We start from the raw sequence: 22,610 nt of genomic DNA, 5'->3' as shown, positions 1-22,610 counted from the left end.
CTTTTCCACTCATCACAGTGCCCTTGACACTTACAGGCTGTAGCACGGGGACTGGTAGTTCATTTTTTTTTTTTAATTTAAAATTAAATTAAGTTAAAGATTTTAAAAAATTGGCAATGCATTGTGGCATGTGGGTTCTTAATTCCTCGACCAGGGATCGAAACCATGCTCCCTGCAGTGGAAGCCTGGAGTTTTAACCGCTGGGCCACCAGGGAAGTCTCTGGTAGTTCCTTCTTTTTCGCTGTCGAGTGGTATCCCAAGGCCTGGACGTGCCACAGCGTGTTTAACCTCATTCACCTATTGAGAGACATTTTGGCTCTTTCTAGTTTGGAGCTATGACAGATAAAGCCGCTGTGAACAATCACATACAGGTTTTTGTGTGAACATAATCTTTCATTTCTCTGTGATAAATGTCCAGGAATGCAAACTGCTGGGTCATATAATAAGCATATGTTTAGCTTTTAAAGTAACTGCCAAACTGTTTTCCAGAGTGGCTATCCCATTTTACACTCCCACCAGCAATGCACGAGTGATCCAGTGTCTCCACATCCTCGCCAGCATTTGGTATTGTCACTGTTTTCAATTTTAGCCATTCTGACAGGCGTATAATGATATTTTATTGTGGTTTTAATTTGTATTTTCCTAACGACTAATGTTGTTGAACATGTTTCTTTTTTTGTTGTTGAACATTTTTCTGTGTGCTCATGTGCCACTCATATATTTTCTTCAATGAAATGTCTTTTCATTTTGTTTGTTTATTTCCTAATTGGATCTTGTTTTCTCTTTAAACTGGTGAGTTTTGAGCTTTCTTTATACACTCCAGAGATGAGTCCTTTGTTTCTCTCACACTCTTTAAAATCGTCTCCAATCAGCCGGTGGTGCCTGGGTGATGTTTTAATTTGCATTTCTTTGATTAGATTATTAACAAAGCCAAATTAAAAAAAAAAAAAACCCACAAAACTAGTAGGTGTCTGATGACTTAAAGGAAAATCAGCATTAAAATCTCACCCCAGACCTTCCCTGGTGGTACAGTGGATAAGAATCTGCCTGCCAATGCAGGGGACCCTGGTTCGATCCCTGGTCCGGGAAGATTCCCACATGCCGGGGAGCAACTAAGGCCCGTGTGCCACAACTACTGAGCCCGAAAACGGCAGCTACTGAAGCCCACGTGCCTAGAGCCCGTGCTCCACAACCAGAGAAGGACCGAGACGAGGCGCCCGCGCACCGCAACTGGAGAGGAGTCCTGCTCGCGGCAGCTACAGAGAGCCTGTGCAAAGCAACAAAGACCCAGCGCAAGTGAAAAAAATATATATATTTAAAAAACTCTCACCCCAAACTCGACTTACCTACAGGCTCTACTCGTTCAACATGGTCTACGTAATCTCTCTTCCCCAGGTAGATGGTCACCTGTGAGAAGAACAGAGATGGGTTCTCAATGGTCAAAGGACCCGAAGGTATTCATATTAAAAACCAGCAACCACCGAAAAGGGAAAAACAGCAACAACGGAAACATCTGCACTCGTTTGGAGAAGAGGAGGCGCCTGGCGCTGCTGCTCGACCTCCCTGTCCTCCTTTCTCCCTGCTTGGCTGTAGGCAAGGCTGTAGGCAGAGACGATGGACTGCGGGCAAGGTGTGGTCTTCCCTCAGCCTCTGAAACTGCTCCAAGGAATTCTTCCCGTCTCTTCAGGAAGCCCCTGTTCTCCCCGCCTTTTCCCACCGAGCCTGGGTCTGCTGTCAACCAGGCAAACTTGGTGGATTCATTGCTGATAACTTTAGTGGAAAGTGACGCTTATGTGCATGAGGCTCCTGTCAGCTGTTTGCACATTAAGCCTTCATTTCTAGCTGTGATCGAAAGGTTTCTCCTCCTTGTTAGAAGAATTTCTGGATTCAGCAAGTGGCAGATGTTCTGGCGTCCCCGAAATCCTATAAAGTGAGCATCTATACAGATACACCTGAAGAAGCGGGGAAGGAGTCTTGGCTGGGGAGTGAGAACCATGTCCCAGCCCTCGTCCTGTCTGTTTCAACGCCCCTGGCAGCAAAGGTCTTTTTACCAACCCCTATTGTGGGAGAGCGTGAGTTGCATTCACCACCACTCACCACCTTAAGCCATGGCACTGACCATGGTGGTAAGAATTCTTTTCATGCATCTTTCAGCCATCACCGTGTCTAGTGCAGGGTCTGGTACAGGCAGGAATTTAATCAACATTTGCTAAGTGCATCAATGAGTGAATGCATGGATCCTGGCTAGCTCCCTCTTCCACAAGCCTCTGAAATTCATATATCTATTTCCTTGGACTCTCAAAATAGTTTCTGTTGGCATTAAATCATCTGCTATATCTGCTCCCTCATAGCGGTTATCCAGGAGTGGATCTCTGTGGCTTCCAGGTTATTTGTGTGATTGATGTTGAAGAAGCTGATCATAATCAGGTGATGGGGGTGGGTTATGGCAAAAGGATGCTTTCTGGGTGAAAAAAAATTCAGTGTGTAAAAAGCCCAGTGCCAAGAGAATGCTTCTGGAACTGCCTATGGTTTCATCTGCAGGTGCGTAGCCACCAAATGGGGATGCAAGTGGCCAGAAAGGCTCTTACAGGACCAGACCCTAAAGATTCCAGGAGGATGTGGAAGCATTTGAAACAGGATGAAAGGCCTGCAATTAAGGGGTTCATGGTGCTTGTCCTGTACCAGGCACAAAGCTAAGTACACGGAGTACGTCATTTCATTTAATCCTCACAACTACTCTATGACCTAGAAATTAAGCCCATTTTATGGAGGAGAACACTGAGGCTCTGGTTGCATTGGCAGCAAAGTGGAAAAAGGATTGGTGAGAGGAAGGCCAGGTAGGCTGCTGAAAGCAGTAGGGGGAAAGGAGGACTGAGGAGTAACGGGAGGGAAGAAGGTAGGGGGACAGAATGTCTTCTTTTTCAAGCTTTGGCTGTGAAGGAAGGAGAGCTAGAAAGGGGACGGGGACAAGGGGCATTTGTTGTTCTTGTTCTTGTGTTTAAGATGCACGAGGTGGGTCCTTGTTGTCATGCTCAGGCTCGTACTGGTAGAGAAAGAGAGATAGCCCCGGAGGGAGGAGGCTTTGGGATAGGACCCAAAGAAGGTGGTGGGCCATGACCCAGGCTGTAAGTAGCGTGACCCTCAATGGAAGCAACAGCACATCTTCTGCTGCAACTGTAAGCAAGGGGAAGAGACAGGAGCAGGTGGAGAAAGTGGGGTGGACGAGGCAAGGCTCCAGCTGGTCTGCCGCTTACCCATCTGACAGCCACGTGCACCATCTTCGTGGATAAAAGTCACCAATCATCGCATCCAGGGCCCACCATCCCCAAGTGGTTGTGTTAAGGAGGCCATCCCAGAGGATCGTTCTTTTCCCCCCAATTTTACTGAGATATAATTGACATATTGTTTAAGTTTAAGGTGTACAATATAACGATGTATGTGTAAATCACAAAGCTATAGCCACAATAAATTTAGCTAACATCCATCATGAAGGATGATTCTTGAATGGCCTGCTCCCATTCTTTTGGCTCAGGATGGGCTGAAGGTGGGCATGTAATCAGTTTTGACCAACGAGATAAAGAGAAGTCTGCTGGAGAAATACCTCCTCACCCTTAAGAGACCCCAGGAATTAACAGCCTTATCCTTCTTCTGGAAGGAAGTGAAGGTGAGTCCCCTGAAGCTGGGGCAGCCGTCTTGCCAGCAGCCAGAGGATGAAGATTGCAGAAGCGGGAGGAGTGGAGAGATTCGGAGAGAAACTGACTCAGGGCCCTGGCACACCACGCCCGACGCCAGACAAAGATTTGTCGTGGGAATGATCCTAATACAGAGAAAGTCATGGATGAATTATTTTTTCCTCCTAAATACAAAAATTCTAAGTTTCCCAGGTCAAAGGAGGTCTAGCTAGGTGGGAGTAAGGAAAAAGTGAGAAAGTGATAATGCCCAGCAGGAGTGGTTTCTTTCTTCTTTTGCCAGAAGTCAAGATAAAGTTCACTGGAAAGACGCAAGCTGGAAGAGAGCTGGGAGGATGAAAGATTGTGGGGTACCTGACTTGTCACCCTCAAGAATCAGAGGACTGGATGGAAGTGATGGAGATCCACAGGGAGGAGAGGAGAGGGGAAGGGGAGAGTGTCTGTGCAGAGCCCATGAGGCCCGAGAAGCTTCGGAGAGTTTCTTTCAGGCCCAGTGTAGGCTTCAAGAGTCAACTAGAAGGATGACCTAGGTCCACATCCTCCAGTACTTATCTACTGGTAGCCACCAACACTGGAAATATGGCCGCTCCAAACCGCCAAGTGCTGTAAATGTAGAACACACATCATGTCTCAGCAACTTAGAAAATAAATTTAACAAATGTCATCAATCTTCATTGGAAGGAGTAATGCTGAAGCTGAAGCTCCATTACTTCGGCCACCTGATGCAAAGAGCCAGCTCATTGGAAAAGACCCTGATGCTGGGCAAGATTGAAGGCAAAAGGAAAAGGGGTTGACAGAGGATGAGATGACTGGATGGCATCATTGACTCAATGGACATGAGATTGGGCAAACTCCAGGAGATAGTGGAGGACAGGGAAGCCTGGCGTGCTGCGGTCCATGGGGTTGCAAAGAGTCAGACATGACTTGGTGACTGAACAAACAACAAACAAGTGTATCAATACTTTTTACACCATTTACATGTTGAGATGACAGTTTTTTGGTTATGTTGGGTTAAATAAAATGTAGCATTAAAATGAATTCCCTGTTTCTTCTTACCATTTTAACATGGCTAATAGAAACTTTTAAAATTAGAAGTGCAGCTTGCATCGGATGGCACAGAACTAGACTGTCAACCCCTGAGAATCTATCGAGCTGTGCAAGGAGACACCATCCACAGAGGCTGTGGGCGGGCCATCGGTTGGGTCTCTCAGGCCAGGAAGTTCGCAGGCACATCTAGACCACCTACCGTCCCCCTGATGGAGCCAACAGTGGCATCACCTCTGCCAGGTACGCAAGGTGCCAGGGTATTGGTGGCCATGCAGCCACAATGAGCACTGTGGAGCACTGGGAGACGTGCCCTTATCCAGTGGTCCTGGAGGCCCATTAGGGCTTGAGAGCTTGGCGCCTGGGGTGGGTGACAGAAGGTAGAGAATTGCGTGACCCAGCGTCAGCGTTCTCCCCAGGCAGGTAGGCAATATGATAGAAAAATGCCCAAGTAAATTATAGGCGTTACCAAAACAATGTCTGAAATGTAAGTCAAGGGTTCAAGGCTTTCTAGAAAAAGAAGTAAAATTGGAGGAGAGGGGTTGGGCACTGAGAGATCAGGCGAAAATGAAGGGTCCTGGGGCTGAAGTCTTGTTGAGATTGAAGAGAAGTACTATTTCTGTAAGTCATCCCTTTACATCTCATTTATCATCCAGCAGACAGAGATGGATGACACACACATCGCTTCCATTGACCTCACACGGTTTTGATACTGATCTCATCTATTCAAAAAAGCTCCTTAAAAAAAATCATCACTCAAGCCCCTCACATCTGCCCCACTTACCGATTTATCACGGGAGATCTTCTTGAAGATAACGTGGTTTGGTGCGGGCTTCTTGGCCTGCATGTTGGCTGCCGTGTTAACTGTCCCTGGCAGTTTCTTCCACTTTAGGGTGTATGCCAGGTGTTAGAGGGCTGTGGAAAGGTAAAGCCATCCTAAATATAATGTCTAGAACATTCTCAGAATAAAACCTACTCATGAGATGCTGTGCATCCATTAGACATTTCCTTCTACCTCGATATCCACGTTTGACTCAACAAGGCCTTTGTCTGGTTTGTATTTCACTACAGTGAGCTGCTTTTTTTTTTTTTTAAGATATTTATTTTTTCTTGATAAGCCTCAAACACTTCTTAGTACGCCTCACCAGCAAACCTCATTTCTTAGTAAACCTCACTTCAGATAGATTCCCACGAGAAGGTTTTACTTTGAGACTAAGTCTTGGTATGGTCACAGTAAACCAGATTGATTTTAAAATTCTATCTTGACGATGTATCATGGCAATTAAGGTAGAGAAAGTTCCTGCAAACCACAACCTAACCACTTCATGAATATCATTTAAAAAATCCGTTAAATCCCCTAAAAGTTTTGCTCAGCAATTCACACTAAGCCGAGTTCTCTCTCACCATCCCCAGCTCTACCCACAACAAAGAGGCCGTCCGAGCTGTCTGAAATTCAACGCCTTCTGAGTTTTCTTAACAAGCAATGTTCATGGAAAGTAACTGGGTCAGACTGACTGCACGAAGATGCCAGTCTCCCCGGTTCTGGCTTTCCTGGCCTGCCCCAAGATTCTGAAAAGGCTTTGCTGGAGGGTGGTCACGTACCTCGTGCGACCAGCTGGGAGGGTCCAAGAGGTGGGGAGAGTGTGTGTGTGCCCTCTGGGGTGAGCAGCCAGCCCCTGCTCCGTCTACCCAGACAAGTCCACACGGGCCCTGGCTGACCGCTCAGGGGGATTTGTAGGGAACTAGGAGAGGGTGCCCCACACCCACGTCTCAGTGTCTAGAAGCCAAATCCCACTGAAGGAGCAGAGTGGTAACTGGATTAGTGCTGAGGCGGGCGAAATGGTAGCTTCAGCAGTTCTCAGCATTAGGCAAGGGCCTCTTGGTCTCCCTCCAGAGGGGCTCACAGTGGGCTCGCAGGAGCCAACCGGCTTGAGCGGGAAAGTGTGGCGGGGGGAGGGATGACAGCTAGACCAAAGCTACTTTCTATCTTAACCCACTTTGGGTTCTGGAAATAGACTGATTATCCCTTCCTCCCGCTATCACCAGGAGAAAGGATTTTCCAGAGCTCAACCAACTTGATTAAACTCAGCAGGCAGCTAATGCAACCTTGGGGGTGGGGATAGAGACAAAAAGGTCAAGGAGAAATGTCAACCTCAAGATGAATCCTGGTGTTACGCAAGCCAAACGGGTGCTGTCCTTCTCCTCTACCCCGCGTCCTATCCGTTAGGTCATGAGTCCTGTCAATTTTGCCCCCAGTGTCCTCCGAATAGGTCTAGTCCTCCCACCCCTGCAGGGTCCACACCAGCCCCTTGGCTTTCCCGGACTATAATGTCTCCTGCTGTCTGACTACATACTTCCAAGCCCTGAGCAGCCACCCTCCCGCTCAGCATCTCACCTTGCTCTCAGCTACAGGCACAGAACTTTATTTTGGAAAAATATTTATTTGGCTGCACTGGGTCTTAGTTGCGAGGATTTCAGTCTTAATTGCGGTATGTGGGATCTAGTTCCCTGACCAGGGATCGAACCTGGGCCCCCTGCATTGGGAGGTAGAGTCTTAGCCACTGGACCCCCACGGGAGTCCTAGGCACAGAACTTTAAAGTCACACACTCCAGCATCTGCCCACCCTTCCCCATCTCCCTGCACTGCACACCCATCATTGCTTCTGCCTGGAACCACCCTCTTTTCCCACACTCCTGGATTCTTTCCACCCTTCAGACTCCGGCTCAAGAGTCACTTCCTCGGGGGAGCCTTCCCTAACGTCCGGACTACGTTGGAGGCTCTTCTGCATTTGATGCTTGTCTGCAAGATGATTTTATGGCCTCTCGTCTCATACTTGACCCCAGGCTCCATGAGGTCAGGGGCCCATGCTGTTTTGTTTCCCTTATGTTTATATTTCAGTGTCTGGAATAGAATATTCAGGGAATGAATGCAGGGGATGGTGTGGCCACTAACATGCGTGTGTTTTGGACTTGACCTGGTGTCTGGAAGTGAAGCCAGTCTAAGCAGAAAGCCAGTTCTGATGTTTGGGGTGTTAGTATCTACTGAAACACCTCAAAGTCTTCCTACCTAAACCCTGCATGATCTGGGTCCCCTTTTCATAACTTTGTTCACTTTGCTCCAGTCAACTGGCCTCTTTGCTTTTCTTCAAACCTGCCTCAGGGCCTTTGTACTTACTGTTTCTGCTTCTGGAACACTTTTCCCAGATAGTCACTCGGCTCATTCCATTTATTCCTTTGAGTCTTTACGTCACTGTCACCCTACCCAGCTGTAACCTGGGTACCCCTCCATCCAACACTTCTGTCCTCCTCCTCAGCATTACCTTCCTCTGTAGCACCTACTACCATCTGACATAGAGGAGAACTGATTAATTTCTTGTTTATTGTCTGTCCCCCACCCCACCACTGTTAGATTGTAGGTTCCAGGACTGAAGAGATTCTTGACTGTTTAGTTCCTCTCCCATCTCCAGTATCTAAATAGGGGCCTCAATAAGCTTGGAGAAAATCAATGAGTCACTGGATTGCAACAGTATGCTGGCTGGCAACAGCTGAAGTTAGGAAAAAATTTCATTTCTATGAGAATAAAATTTAAAAATATATCTAGATCTATAAATAGATCTACTTTCTTAGATCGAACCAGGATTCCCTGGGAGCAGGGAGTCTTAGCCCTTGGACCACCAGGGAAGTCTCAACTTTTAGAAATTTTAACGGAGAAATGTCAGCTAACAAGTGTAAAGAGAGTGATAGAATTAGAAAAACATCACTTGACAAACTCTGACTGTATTAATTGTGCCTTTTTATTTTCTGTAATTTTGATGCTTTGACATCTGCGGCTTTGCTGACCCTGGAGAGACTGCCATCCCAGGGCTAGTTTTTTCCTAGAGTGACTGTTTTTCACATTCGCATCAGCCAACCCAGGATGTAAACACACCAAAGGTCTTTCCCGCTTTGCTGCGGGTCTCACACTCTGAACCATTACTGCCCTGCCTCTGCCAGTCATCCTGGGGCCAGGTGTCAGACAACTGGAGACAGCCCCTGCACTCCAGAGCCTGCTGAAGTAAAGAACCCATCTTAAGTCTGCTTGTCTCACCAGTTCTTTCTCAAGGAAACCACAAAAAAACTCTTGCCCATGTTTTCTCCTTGATCCTTCTACTGCCTGACCGGCCCCTGGTGCTCCCATGGGTGGCCTGCCCCACTTTGAAGAACTGTAAGTAATAAACTATCTTTTCAATGACAATGTCTTCTGATCCACTGATCTCACCAGAGCTGAGTAACAGTAAAACTTAACATTGTAAAACACTGATGACATTATTGACTCAGATGAGGATTCTTTTCTTGTGTCAAAACCATTATGTGAAGACTTGAAGGGGAAATGTCAGTTCCTGTGACACCAAAGTGATGCCATATGGATCAAGACTTCACCAGGTGCAAGCCTTTTGCAACCACATAACAGGGGACCAGGCGTGGTCCGAAGTCAATCTTAGCATCTTCAAAGTGTCTACCACTGTGATGTATCATCTTGAGACAGCTGGAATCCATCAGGCCTTTAGACATCACTTCTCATTTGTAGGACATATAAAGAATAGCTATATGAGACCACAAGAAAGCTACCAGATGACTGTAGAAAGTGGCTGGTATCTTTCATAAGTCAATGTCATAGAAAAGAGATGCACTGGATTAAAAGACAGTTAAGGGACTCAACATCCAGATGTATTGTGTGGTCCCCATTGAATAAACAGGATATATAGACATTTTGGGCTCATTGGGAAAATCTGAATATAATCTAATAATGTGTCAGTAATATGTTTGTTGGGGCTTCCCTAGTGGTGCAGACGGTAAAGAATCTGCCTGCAATACAGGAGACCTGGGTTCAATTCCTGGGTTGGGAAGAGCCCCTGGAATATGTTTGTTATTTGACCTCTGACAGGCAGCATGGAAATTACTGGACAGGGAAGGTAGAGATTGTGACTGAACAAAGGTCACAGGATGGTATGTGTAGTATGATCACATTTTGCAAATGCACAAGTCTATGTGTGGATATATGTGCACACGTGTGTTTTCATACACATTATATGCAGTCTTCAGGGATAGAAACCAAGGAACTGACATTGGTGATCTGTGTGAAGGGAATGTTAGGTTTTAATTTTTAAGAAATCTTCTCTTTTCCCTTAAAAGAAAAAAAGGGAATTTCCTGGTGGTCCAGTGGTTAAGGCTCCAAGCTCTCACTGCCGAGGGCCTGGGATGATCCCTGGTTGGGAAACTAAGATCCCACAAACTGTGAGGTACAGTTTAAAAAAAAAAAAAAGGATTAAACAATAAATAAATAAAAGGAAGAAAAATGACCAGGGCCCTTCTAGTGTCTCCATCAGATGGGCTGCCCTGAGCCGTGGGTGCCCCTGCGACCCCTGTTCTCCTGCAGCTGTGTTAGCCCCAGGTCCCCAGGGTGGAGGTCTCAGTCACTGACCCGTCAGCACTGGGACAGGTAGGAGAATCTGGGGTGCACTGCACACCAGACCTCACTCTTTTTGGAAATCGTAGGCTCTGGTAGTCATTCCCAGTCCCTGGTCTGTAATGCATTTTTCTCCGCTTGGTGAAGAATCGAGGAAAATAAGGGCACTGTTGTCAGTTTTTTCATAGACTCATGTTTTCATTATAAAGAATGGTTCTTTATTCTAAGGTTATGTAGTTCTAAATTTTTCTTTTTTCTTATTTGAACTTTAAAATTTTTAAATATAAACGTCCTTCTTCTTCCTCCCAATCTTTACAGATACATACTCCACATGCAACCAAATCTACCCCTCTTAAGTGCAGTTTGATGAAGACACAACATTTCCGTTGCCCCTAAAGGTTCCCTGGCATACATTTCAGTCAACTCCTCAACCCAGGTAACCACTGATTTGCCTTCGGTCATTTGCTTTGCATTTTCTAGAATTGATTATGAATTTAAACAAACAGATAAAAGCTGGAATAGTATAATAATAAACACCTCCAAAGTCAACACGGAGATTCAACATTTCACCACATGTGTTCATCTCTCTATTGCTTTTTTCCTTTTGAATCATTTGAGAGTAAGCTGCAGACACATACTTTACCCATAAATATTTCAGAATGCAGCTGCTAAGCATAGGGACAAAGTGTTCTTCCTTTTATAAAACAGAGATGAGCATAGATGGCAGTTTAGAAAAAAAAATCCTTACTTGGCCAAAATGAAAAGTTTTCCAACTCTTGCTACAGTTCTTCTGGAAATTTACTGGTCTATTAATTCTCAGTCTAGGAACCACTCCCTGGCTGTGCATTACTTGTTTCTTGCATCAGATCCAGTGAGAAGCATCTACAAGCCCCACGTTTAATTTCCCAACATCAAACGCAGTGCCAGCTCGAGGGGGTGGCGGGTGGGATGTGCAGCTAAGAAGCTTAGAGGCTTTGGGGCTGGGTGACCGTCTTAGGGGCTGATTAGGGCACATGCATGAGAGAGACTGGTTCAGTCTGCTAACCCATCAACCACAAAATGAAAACCTGTGTCCTCACTGCCTTAGTTTTACTGAAGCAGAGAGCACTGGACAAATTTGAGGTTACTGTTACTTATGAAGAGTGCCAGGGAACCAGAACTACCCTAATTCCAACATGTACCTCTTAGTCAACTGGACGTAAGAATAGAGGGCTGTTGTTATGGATTGGGCTGGCTACTGTCTGAAATCCTAAGTGGAACCCCGTGGGCAGAGATCCTTGAAAAACATCTAGTCTACATGCCCTCCCTTGTGTTGAGCTCCTCTACAATATCCATAGGAAGTTGTTGAATGCTTCCAGGGACGGGGGGATCACTACCAGTTTTCTTTGAAATAATGGGGGGTGTGAGGAAATTTTTTGAGGATGGAAATCAGCCTCCCTTCTACCTCTCTGCATGGGTCTAAGTTAATCAAGTCTCTTCCACATGTCAGTCTTTCCTGATTAGAATGTTGTTTGTTGTTGTCAGAATACAGGCACTCAATCCTCATGGGCACTGAAACTCTCTCACCACTGGGATCCTCCCGCCAGATGTCAAATATCCATCCTGAGGCATCACGTTGACAAGGGTGCCTAACACTCAAGGTTTCTGTGTGTGGGAAGCAAGTTGTGCAAACAGCCCCAGACTAGAGTCCTGGATTGTCGTGGCTCACTGATGAGTCCACTCTGATCCTGAGAAACTAGATCTGCCTCACTGTGTTCTTCTCTCCATCTGCATTAGGAGTCAAGGAAAGGCATCAAATGTACAGAGAAGACCTTGAAAAGGTCCTGATCCACTTTCCTTAGCCCTGAGGTGAGCGCTTCTTCCTTTCTGGTCCTACCACATGGGTCCCAACGCTGGAGAGGGCTTCAGTGGTAACGAGTTTGGAGTTGACACCATTGAGGTGCTTCCTCTTGAAGTTGAGCTGAAGCTGAAGCTCCAATATTTTGGCCACCTGATATGCAAAGAGCTGACTCATTGGAAAAGATAGAGGGCAAGAGAAGAAGGGGGCAGCAGAGGATGAGATGATTGGATGACATCACTGACTCAATGGACATGAATTCGAGCAAACACTGGGAGATGGCAAAGGACAGGAAAGCCTGGCGTGCTGCAGTCCATGGGGTTGCAAAAGAATTGGACACAACTTAGCAATTGAACAACAACAACAACACACTGAGATGCTTACTCCTGTAGCTGAGCTAAACTAGGTAGAGCCTTCTGGGGAGGTCTGTTAGGGCGCGTCTCCCCAGACCACCGTGTTGTGGCCCGTTTACCCCCCGTGTGATGGTATTCACAAGTGGGCCTTTGAGCGAGGTCATCAGCGTGGTCCTGATCTGACAGGATCACCACTCTGCCTGCATAAACAGTTCTGTGAGCACACAGCTCAGCGGCAGCGAGGCCTCAGGATGGACACCCGCCAGTGTCTTCGGCCAGGACTCCGGTCTCCGGGTGTGAGACGCTTCTGTTGTTTAAGCCACGCAGGGTGCAGAACTTCACCCTTGCAGCCCAAGCTGAGAAAGACAAGGGCCCACGCTTCTCTATGGAGAGATCAGAAGTTTAGGAAACAAGAAAAAATGACACTCATCTAGCTTAAGAAATAGCCTTTCTTGTTGCAACTGATGTGGTGCTCGTGCAACACTGTGAATACACTAAATGCCAATGTTCAGTTTAAAATGACTAATTTTATGTTAATTTCAACTCAATACAATCAAGAAGAGTAGAAAAAGAAACTCATTTTTTACCTTGTGACCCAGTGCGTGTGTGCATGCTAAGTCACTTCAGGGATGTCCGACTCTTTGCGAGCCTATGGACTGTAGCCCGCCAGGCTCCCGTCTACGGGATCTTCCAGGCAAGAATACTGGAGTGGGTCGCCATTTCCTTCTCCCCTAGAGAAGGAAATGATTTATTTTGGCTGTGCTGGGTCTTCATTGCCACACTCGGGGTTTCTCTAGTTGCGGTGTATGGGCTTCTCATTGCAGTGGACTCTCCTGTTATGGAGCACAGGCTCTAGGCGTGCATGCTTAGCTGCTCCGTGGCATGTGGGATCTTCACAGACCAGGGATCGATCCCATCTCCTGCATTTCAAGGCGGACTTAACCACTGGACCTCCAGGGAAGCCTGTCTCTTTTTTGCTGATTCAATTCTATTAAATAGAAACTTTATTTAATAGAGTACCCACTATGTGCTTAGCATTACTTGAAAGTCAAAGATATGGTTGATTCTGAGACTTCTGGCTTACGACCGCTTAGAACCTCTGCTGCCCCTTCAGGGAGCAGAGAACGTGTGGTTTTCATTTAATTTGGCTGTGCTGGGTCTTAGCTGCAGTCTGTAGGATCTTGAGTTGTGGCTTGAGAACTGAGTTGCAGGATCTAGTTCCCTGTCAGGGACCAAACTTCGGCTCCTTGCATTGGTAGCTCAGACTCTTGGCCACTGGACCACTATATAAGTCCTTCGTATGGTTATTTAGAAACTGGACTGCGTACAGCCTATCTTCTTACGGGCCTGGCTCACAAGCATACCTATCTACTGTTTAAGTCCGTTTCTCTGGAGAAACAAAGCCCAAAGCCTGACTTCCCCTGCTCTCTTCCCTGCTTCTAGGGTGGGAGCAAATCCACAGGGCCTGGCACACAGCAACCTCCAGGGCGAATGTTTCTAGCGGCGGCGGTGGTGGTGGTTTAGGGCCTCAATCGTGTCTCACTCTTTGTGACTTCATGGACTATGTAGCCAACGAGGCTCTCCTCTGTCCATGAGATTTTCCAGCTAAGAAGACTGGAGTGGGTTGCCATTTCCTTCTCCAGGGGATATACCTGCCCCAGGGATTGAACCTGGGTCCCCTGCATTGCAGGCAGATTCTTTACCACTGAGCCACCAGGGAAGCCTACAATGTTCCCATGTGGGATACAGACATCACTTATGTGAGGAAAGTCAACCAAATCCAGCTGGGACCTCAGGTGCCAGAACCGCTGTGGAGATTGTCCTCTGTGTCCCCACGCTGCTGGGCAGTGCCCCGCAGAGGCAGGCAGGGCTGCCCATGCCGTCTGCTCCAACCAGTGGGTAACAAAGGTGACCAGGCAGACCTACAAATGGTGCCAGATACCTGCCTTCTTATTGCACCATCCTTGTTTCCCTTGCTGATGGCAAATTAACGGTCAGATAAGAAGGGGGCCGCCCTCTACCAGTCTCCCTGAACCCAGCTGTCTATGCCCGCTCCCAGAAACGATGCTCGTTTGAAACCATTACATGTCATGGCACTTTGTTATGCAGCAAAAACGAACTGGATCTTGACTTAAGCAAGCTGATGGTAAGAAACATTGGCACCATCAGGAGAATTCGAACATGGACTGGATCGTGGATGACACTGTTGTTGTCGTTAAGTCGCTCAGTCGTGTCCGACTCTTGCGACCTCATGGACTGTGGCCTGCCAGGCTCCTCTGTCCATGGGACTTTCCAAACAATAATACTGGAGTGGGTTGCCATTTCCTTCTCCAGGGGATCTTCCTGACACAGTGGTGGACGACACTGGGTCTCTGTTAATTCTGAGGTGTAATTATGGCATGGTGTCCTTATTAGGTTGCATGCTGATCTATGGGAGAAATGGCATACTTGAGGTTTGCTGTAAAATACTCTGGCAAAATTACTGAGAGGCAGGAAGGGGGCTCGGACACTGGCGTTTCCTCCACCCCTGTGGGTTCTGGGTCCTCCAGACGTGGACGCTCCCATCACGCCCTCCCCTCAGGGTTGGAAGAGGGCAGCTTGGCCCCCAGCAGGATCCATGAAGGAGAGCTGGGAGCAGCTGAAGGCCCCACCGTGGCCAGACCATTGAGAGGACGGAGGAGCGTCTGGAAGGGACGCAGGGAAGTTCAGAGGCACAGGTGGAAACCAGAGCTCCGGGAGGCAAGAATCGTCTTCTGGATCCAAGTCCACTCTCACCGACACGCACCACACGTCCGACGTGTTTCCACAGAATCTATGTGAATAAAGGTATGCTTCACTTTACTCAAGATTTCCAAAGTTTACTGGCTTTGAAACTGGGGATTTCTAGTGAATGGGGTTTTAGTAAGACACACAAGGACGTAGTACAGACAAACCTAGGCAGCTTGCCCCCTGAAGAGGCACCTCTGCCGCCTTACACTGTGGGTGGGCGAGGTGGATGTCCCAGGGCACCAGTGCCCGCCTGGGGGCCAGGACTCCGGAACAGATTCTTGCTTAGCCAGGAAGCTCTCCCCCAATTGTGACAGGAGACCCTTCAGCTCTGACAGAATTCGAGAGCCACAGCTTCCGTCTTACCATCCAAGACTCCTTATGAAAACAGGCATGACTTGCAGGTTTCCTCACTGCCCCCTTCCTCTCCCAGGGCTCTGCCCAGGCCGTGAGCTTCAAACCGTGGTCTCGTTCCCCAAAGTCACGGTTGACCGAGGTCGTGCCACAGGTGTGAAGGCACACAAGGAGCTTGGCACACCTGCAAAACGTGGCCTTTCCCAGCACACATGCTCCCGGGGTCGGGGCAGGCCACTCCGTTGCCCAGGGTCCACATGAAATTTCCTGTGTGCCATGATGTGAAGACACATTAGGGCTTTATTAGGTTTGTCAGATAAAGGTGAATGTGTGCACAGTGTGTGCTTTACAAGACAGATACAGAACTTCATACATCACATGATTCTGGGAAATGACTGAGGGAATATAAACTTTATTTTTGCCTGTGTCAGGTGGCATACAGGATCTTAGTTCCCTGACTGCGGATTGAACCCATGCCCCTTGCAGAGGAAGTGCTGAGTCTTAACTACCGGACTGCTAGGGAATTCCTGGGAATATAAATTTTAAGTCTTGAACTGTCAACCAGAGACAGGCTAATGTCTGGATCAAAGCCCATCCCAGTTCCAACCAGCCAGGATTCGCTCAGGCAAATTTTAAAAACTCCCATGCCCACTCCCACCCTGACCAATGGAACCAGGAGCACTGGGGGAGGGGCCCGGAGAACCTGAGAGACAGAGAACAGACCATGAGGTGGATGGAAGCATGTTCCACCACGGTGGGAGCCCGCCCCGTACCCCAGCCTTGACGGTCGGGTGAGCTGAAGAGAGCTTGCCAGAAGCAGAGAGCAGATGTGCTCCCCTGCAAAGTCAAGGAAAACAGGGCAGTCAGGCTACTGGCTTGCTTGCTTTCAGCTTTTCTGAAGAATGACTTATCTCCTTGAAGGTGACTGCCATGGGCTCCCCTCCTTCCACTGTCTGGCCACCCCCGAGACTTTAGATCATGATGGAACCCCAACTCGAGTTGCTGGGCGACTGTGTGGTGATGGGCTAGACAGAGGTCCTCAGGAGCTGGGGAACACTCCAGGGAGACCCTAATTTGTTATGGTACAAGGCTGATTCTAGATATCTTGAGTTGCTTTTAATAAATCACTCCTCAGTGAGGAAATTTATGCCCCTTCAGCACAGAAGAGGCCTGGAGGCTGGGAGACTGGTACAGTTCATGATCTGTCCTATGGATAGCGTCTCCACTGTGGGGACCAGGACTCCTACGGCCACAGCATGGAGCACACCACGCAGCTACCAAAATCCCGAAGAGGGCCTTCTCTAGATTCAGTTAAGATCTGTGAATAACGTGAAACTGGAACACTGACGTTTATACACAGCAGTAACAATGAAAAATGAGGAAAGGCACTTGGCAAAGTATTAACCATTATTTACAAATGAATGAGTACCCGGAAAGTAAATGAAAGACACAACTTTTTGCCCTTAGGATGAAGAAGAAAATAATAACCACCAAGAGGCATGAAGTTTTGAAAAGTATACAACAGATTTCTTCTTTTATTTACAATCAAGTTCTGTTGGGCAACATAATTAAATAAATAAAAGATGTGCCCTGGCCTGTGAACTTCAACTCCTCTCAATGCAAGTCCTCTGGACAGCAAATGAGGGAGGCAAGGGCAGGGGAAACGGGGCATGTGAACCTCACCCCCTCGCCCTGCCCTAGCACTCACCCCCAACAACTGTCTGGAGAACGAGTATGGAAGGAAAAAAAATAAAGTGCAAATGAGTAAGTGATAAAAAATAATGGTGTTTCAGCCACTCAAGAAACTAAAATTTTATAAACAAGTAAGATGGTAAAGATACATGTTTTTTTTTTTTCAACTGCACAGGCCAGTTTTTCCCTGGCCTAGTCACACGTCCCGAAATCTAAAGATGGCATTCCCATGCTTCCTGGAATGGGCTTCCTGCACTAAAGCACCGAGGGGGTATTGCACGTAGGCCTGGCAAAGGGGCACGACCCGGAACTGCTGGCTCAGGGACAATACACCCGAGGCCTCGGATCCCAGCCACCAGCCACCCTCACCCCAGCACGGCGGGAAGAAGGTGGCGGGCCGGCAGCTGGAAGTTCCAGGTGATTCGGGAAATCAGTCTTCACTGACTGACAGCACACCCGCTCTTCTGGAAAAAGTGTTTTGTGCTTCCTCTCCTACCCCCGCCCCCAATTTTTTTTTTTAAATGAAACAGATTTATTTCTTAGTCAAGAAATAGATATGTAGAACTGTTGGCGGCAGGGGTGGGGAGAGGCAGTTTTGAAGAACAGTTGCTTTCCAAGAACACTTCGGGAGAGCTAGGGAAATTCCAACAGTGATCAGATGAGACCAGAATTAAGAGTCTCTAATACAGACCCAGAGCAGCAGGGAGAACCCCAGGCCCACGTCTCCTCAGAGATCGGGGAAGCCCCCACGGGCTACCTGAGGGCAGGGCTGGGGGTCCTGTTTGGGTTTCTGTTGATCCAATGATTAAAGCAGGTTCCCTGGGAAAACGACCCAAGGTGACAGGACATGCATCAGGCCAGGACCGACCTCGGAGGACGGGAGGAAGCACGGGGGAGAACCAACGCCCCGGTGTGGGGGCGTCTTTGGCACTGCCGCCCAGGAGGAGCGCACTGAGGTATGCGAGGCAGGCGCCAGTAGTGTTGTTTTTTCCCCCTCGAATCAGGGCAAGACCCCGAACCCCTGGCTGAGGGACCGCAGCGTCAGTGTTTTCAGTGTTAACTCTTTCAGGCTGGGAGGGGCCTCAGCCGTGACCCTCAGGAACCCTGCTCGCAGGCAGGCCACGGGGCCCCTGGCTCAAGCTCTTCTCGGGAGGTCAAAGCCACACCCAACACGCCAACTGCCAGGACAGAGCTGTGAGGCCCGCCTGCTTCTCCAGCTCCAGATCTGCTCTCTCCCGACGAGGGGCTGTCAATACTCCGACCACAGCACAGCCTTACTTCCTTTGTCCACAGTGACCACGTGGGAGCCAGCAGGGGACCAGGCCACCGCGTTGATGGAGGAGCTTCAAAGGGAGAGGTGGGGACACAGGTGAGACCTCAGGGAGCCGAGCGCCAGGCTCCCTCCAAGGCTCTCTGGCCATCAGGGAGTCAGTCAGGCCTGTCCCAACAGCCAGTTTACTTGCCAGTGTGGCCCCCCATGCACAGACAGGCGCTTACAGAGCCAAAGAACTTGGGAGGAAGCCCGCCGTGATTCTAGGAGGCAGTTTAGGAAGGAAGGGAGCCAGGCCTTAACACATTTACCCTCAGGGAGTAGCTCTGAGTGAATTAAGAGCCACACTGCAGCCTCTGAGGAGCACCTCAGGGCGCCTGGCTGGGGGGCGGGAGACGTGCCACCACGGTGGGGGCGGTGAGCGGCGGCCCCGGGCCCGCGTTCTCAGCAGCAGCTGAGCTTGTGGGGACAGGATGAAGCTGAGAGAGAAAGGCGCCTGGTGTCAAGTATGCGAAAACCAGTGGTCACAAGCAGTCAACCCCCTGAGGAAAGGGACTAGAAGGGAGACGGGGCCGCAGAGGAGAGCAGTGAAAGGGCGGGAGGAAGCAGGGGCGCGCACACGACAAAGAGGCAGAATGCAGGGCTCCAAGCCTTTCCCCAGTGGCCGTCCTACTGGGACATTTTGTAACGTAAATGAGCAGGACCCGGCTGTCTGCGGTCCGCTGAGAACGGCCTCAGCTTCTCTCCACTGACCTTGCTCGTGGCAGAGACCCCTCGTGGGGTCGACCCGGGTCCACGCCGGGAGAGCACCGGCCCCTGGGATGGAGCCACAGGCCTGCTCAGCACCTCACAGGGGCTGCCGTCTTACCTGTGATGCTTTGAGAGGACCTTCTCCACTTTCCCGGACAGCACGTTCCAGATGTACAGCGAGCCCTCGGCCGAGCCTGCTGCCACGTAACTGCCGTCAGGGCTGGAGGACACACAAGAGAAACGGTGTCCGTCACCCACTCTCAAGTCAGCGTCCTCATGGACCTCTCCCCAGGAAGTCAGAGTTGCTCTTCGCTTATGAGTCAAACTCATGACCACTCCTGAGTACCCAGGAACCCCAAGATGCTATCCACAGCCATTTCGGCTGAAAGCTGATAGACTGTTATCTGGCCTCACCAGCTAATGAGAAATGGTGCCACCGCAGTACTTCTGGGGACGCAAGTCCCCAGTCATCTCTAGCACACGGGGGGTCAAAGGCAACCCCAAGCGGTGAAGGGCTTCCCTCAGCTGGTGGACTGCCTGGTCACACGGTTCAGTGAAAGAAGAAAAGGAAGGACGTGTGGAGGTCCTTCTCCACAGTACTGGCCCTGACCGTGGCAGTGTGTCTGCGAGAATGGCCACACTCAAGATGGGAGAACAGGGAAGGGAGGGAGCCCATTCCACTGTGTTCCAGGAGACTCCCCACCCTTCCCAAAAAGCTCTCAGAGCTCTTCTGTAATGAGTACACAGAGGTGAACAAACCAGTCAATCACCGCAGCTTCCGGGATGGCACACATTCTCAGTCACAGAAGGGACACTTTAGAAAGAGGGAGTGACAGCAACGTCCAGGACTGAACTTGCAGGTCCGCTCCTGGATACTTGCTTGCGTGGAGACACTGTACAGATTTGGCTCATTTTCCAGTGGGAGAAGGCCCCTGCTCTAACCTGAGATGAGCCGTGTTGGGGTGGGCGGCCTGGGGCAGGAGGCGCCCCTCCCCACTAACCTGAACACAGCTCTCGTCCAGTCGGAGCCGCACTTGAAGCCCGGTGCACTGAAACAAGACGACAAGGCACCATTACCCTAGAGCCCACGCCACTCAGGGTGAGAGCGCAGGCAGGCCCCTGGAAACCCAACCAGAGTGTCTTCAGTTACCTGAATGTCTGCCTGACAGCGTTTATTCGTAGGTCAATAATCTTCAGCAGGTCATCTCGAGAGCAGCTGAGGAGTTCAGTTCTTTCTGGGTTTAGGTCCAGGGCAGTGATCTTTCCCAAGAGCTCCATCTCTCGGACGATACTCTCTGATCTACGAAAAAGATGGAAAATCTGAGAAAATGTAACAGAAAGGTCAGAACTTCCCCATGCCACGCAGGATGGCATGCCATGGAGCGGGAAGGGTAGTTAATTCAACGAGAATGCACTACTCTTCAAGGACAGCGAAAGCGCTCCCACACCACAAACAACCTCAGCCTCGGCTTTTATTAAGTAGTTTTGAGTATCAGAACTCTACAATTGGTAAGAATTAATTTCCTTGCTCATTTCTGAAATACAGTAATTGCCAATCAGAGCTTCTGATCAGTATTAACTAAGCAGGGCTACTGTTTAATGTTTAATTTGTATTACTTTAATTTTATCATTTCAGCTTGTCCAAAGATATGTAAATCTGCTTTAGCGGCTCTGGGCTGCCTTCTACGGACAAGTGTGGACTCCCCCAGGGATCCTGCCACACAAAGTTCAGCTCCCAGGCCCTCCAACCCATCCTGGCAACTCTAGACATGGAGCCCAGACACCCTGGCCACATCTTCTTCCTTTTCTTCCCCCAGTTCTCCTCTGGGCCGCGGTCCACGCCAGGTCTGTGAACAGCAATCCTGGACTGGGTCCTGCTGGTGATACAGCCAAAGAAGCTGCAAACCCTTCTGTGGTCATTTTGTTGTAAACTTTCAATGAAAAGATTTCCTATCCTAAACCATAATGAAGTAAGAGAGTTTATTGCTGTCACTCCACCTCCTGGGACTCGGGGCCTTCATCTGTTAAAATAGGGGATGGACCAGGAGCCTTCTAACATCCAGCTTAGCTCTACAATTCCATACTTCAACTGTCAGCCACCAGTACACCTGAAACTCATCACCAATTACCTGCCTCTAACCAACCCAAGCTCATCCTGACTAGACGCCTCCCCCTTTACTCCCCATACCTGGCCCATCACCGAGACCCCCAGCTCTCTTTCCATGTCCAGCCACTCAGCCCTCCTCGGATGCTCCCTGAGTGCTGCCCGCCTGTCGCTTCACACATCAGCTGTGACGAATCCACTCTCGTGTTTTCCAAGACCTCCTGTGAGGATGTCTCAATTTTTCTCCCATCCAACTTCTCAAAAATTCTGCTGTTTTCCCAAATACTGTTAGAAGCTGCCAATTAATGCCCTTTTCTAAATATGTTCACTGCATCCTTTCCCTCAATCTGTCATTTATTCTCCATCTTGCTTTACTTCTTTCTCCCCTTCCTCACCCTCCACATCTAACCTGTAACGAGCTCCGTCCAAACTCTCCCAGGAGCCAACTCCAGCCCCACATCGCCCTCTACTGCCCTGAGTTCAGCTCCTCAAGGCTTCAGTGACTTCCCTGCTCCTCAGACACCCTCTAAAACTGCCAATGTAATCTACCAGACTCTTGTGAAGGAATCTCTTGCTAAACACCTGACAGCTTATAAGATCAAGTCATTCATCAATGGTGTCCAAAGCCTGCGGCAATCCGATCCCACCCACCCTGTTAGTCTCGTCTGCCCTCGCCTGACTCACCCTGCCAGCTGCCCTCTGGGGCTCTTCTGCAACATGAAGCTGGCTCTTGTCCAGACTCATCTTGAGAGACAGTCTTTAACATCCTTGAACAGCGGTGCCTAGCCCTGCTTCAGCACACCCCGCAGACCTGTATGTCGGTCAGCACACCCCGCTGACCTGTATGTCGGTCGGCTCACCCCGCAGACCTGTATGTCGGTCAGCACACCCCACAGACCTGTATGTCGGTTTCCCCAGTTACACTTGAATCTACCTGACAACCTAGTTGTTCAACTGTTTTACCTAGCAGCTGGTAAAGTGACTAGTGAGGACACAGGGCATGCTCAGAGGTGACAACTGTGACATTCTACTGCAGGGTAAAGAGTACCCAACAGGGAAGATAATGTCAACTGGAGCCCATTTCCGCCATTTCCAGGGCAGAAGCACAACCCACACACAAGACACCATCACAGTTCTACTGCCCTCTCATCTGCCTCCCCACCAAGCTCCTGGGTGTTTTACCGGATGTCCCAGAAACGAATTTTCTTGTCAAAATGCCCACTCATCACACACTGCTCTGTGCAGACAATGTCATTGCAGCTGGATCCCGCAAATACCGTCTTTATGCCTGAAAGAAAACCAAAC

The 22,610-nt window shown here is 49.0% G+C and overlaps 2 protein-coding genes across 7 annotated transcripts in view; both read right to left on the bottom strand.

Moving 5' to 3' along the window:
- SAG (S-antigen visual arrestin) overlaps window positions 1-5,769 on the bottom strand; it is a 30,822-nt gene extending 25,053 nt beyond the window's left edge. Inside the window, exons 1-2 of one of the 2 annotated variants that reach the window (XM_081491023.1) lie at window positions 5,518-5,769; window positions 1,347-1,407 (exon numbers count right to left, since the gene is read on the bottom strand). In XM_081491023.1, the coding sequence (XP_081347149.1) occupies window positions 1,347-1,407; window positions 5,518-5,580 (124 nt within the window). In that variant the 5' untranslated portion in view covers window positions 5,581-5,769. The remainder of the gene's footprint in view (window positions 1-1,346; window positions 1,408-5,517) is intronic. The other variant, XM_081491022.1, reaches the window with a different exon arrangement.
- Window positions 5,770-14,450: 8,681 nt separating this feature from the next.
- ATG16L1 (autophagy related 16 like 1) overlaps window positions 14,451-22,610 on the bottom strand; it is a 44,725-nt gene continuing 36,565 nt past the window's right edge. For 4 of the 5 annotated variants that reach the window (XM_081491018.1, XM_081491019.1, XM_081491020.1 and 1 more), the window contains 5 exons: window positions 22,488-22,593; window positions 20,352-20,501; window positions 20,203-20,250; window positions 19,320-19,421; window positions 16,995-18,524 (listed from right to left, as the gene is read on the bottom strand). In XM_081491018.1, coding sequence (XP_081347144.1) covers window positions 18,431-18,524; window positions 19,320-19,421; window positions 20,203-20,250; window positions 20,352-20,501; window positions 22,488-22,593 — 500 coding nt within the window. In that variant the 3' untranslated portion in view covers window positions 16,995-18,430. Of the gene's footprint in view, window positions 15,182-16,994; window positions 18,525-19,319; window positions 19,422-20,202; window positions 20,251-20,351; window positions 20,502-22,487; window positions 22,594-22,610 lie in introns of those variants that run through there. The other variant, XM_081491017.1, reaches the window with a different exon arrangement.

This window comes from Giraffa tippelskirchi, chromosome 5 (genome assembly GCF_054371585.1).
Source record: "Giraffa tippelskirchi isolate mGirTip1 chromosome 5, T2T-mGirTip1v1.2.pri, whole genome shotgun sequence".
NCBI classification, from domain to species: domain Eukaryota; kingdom Metazoa; phylum Chordata; class Mammalia; order Artiodactyla; family Giraffidae; genus Giraffa; species Giraffa tippelskirchi.
The sequence above is the reverse complement of the archived record's forward strand: the minus strand, read 5'-3'. Positions and strand labels throughout refer to the sequence as shown.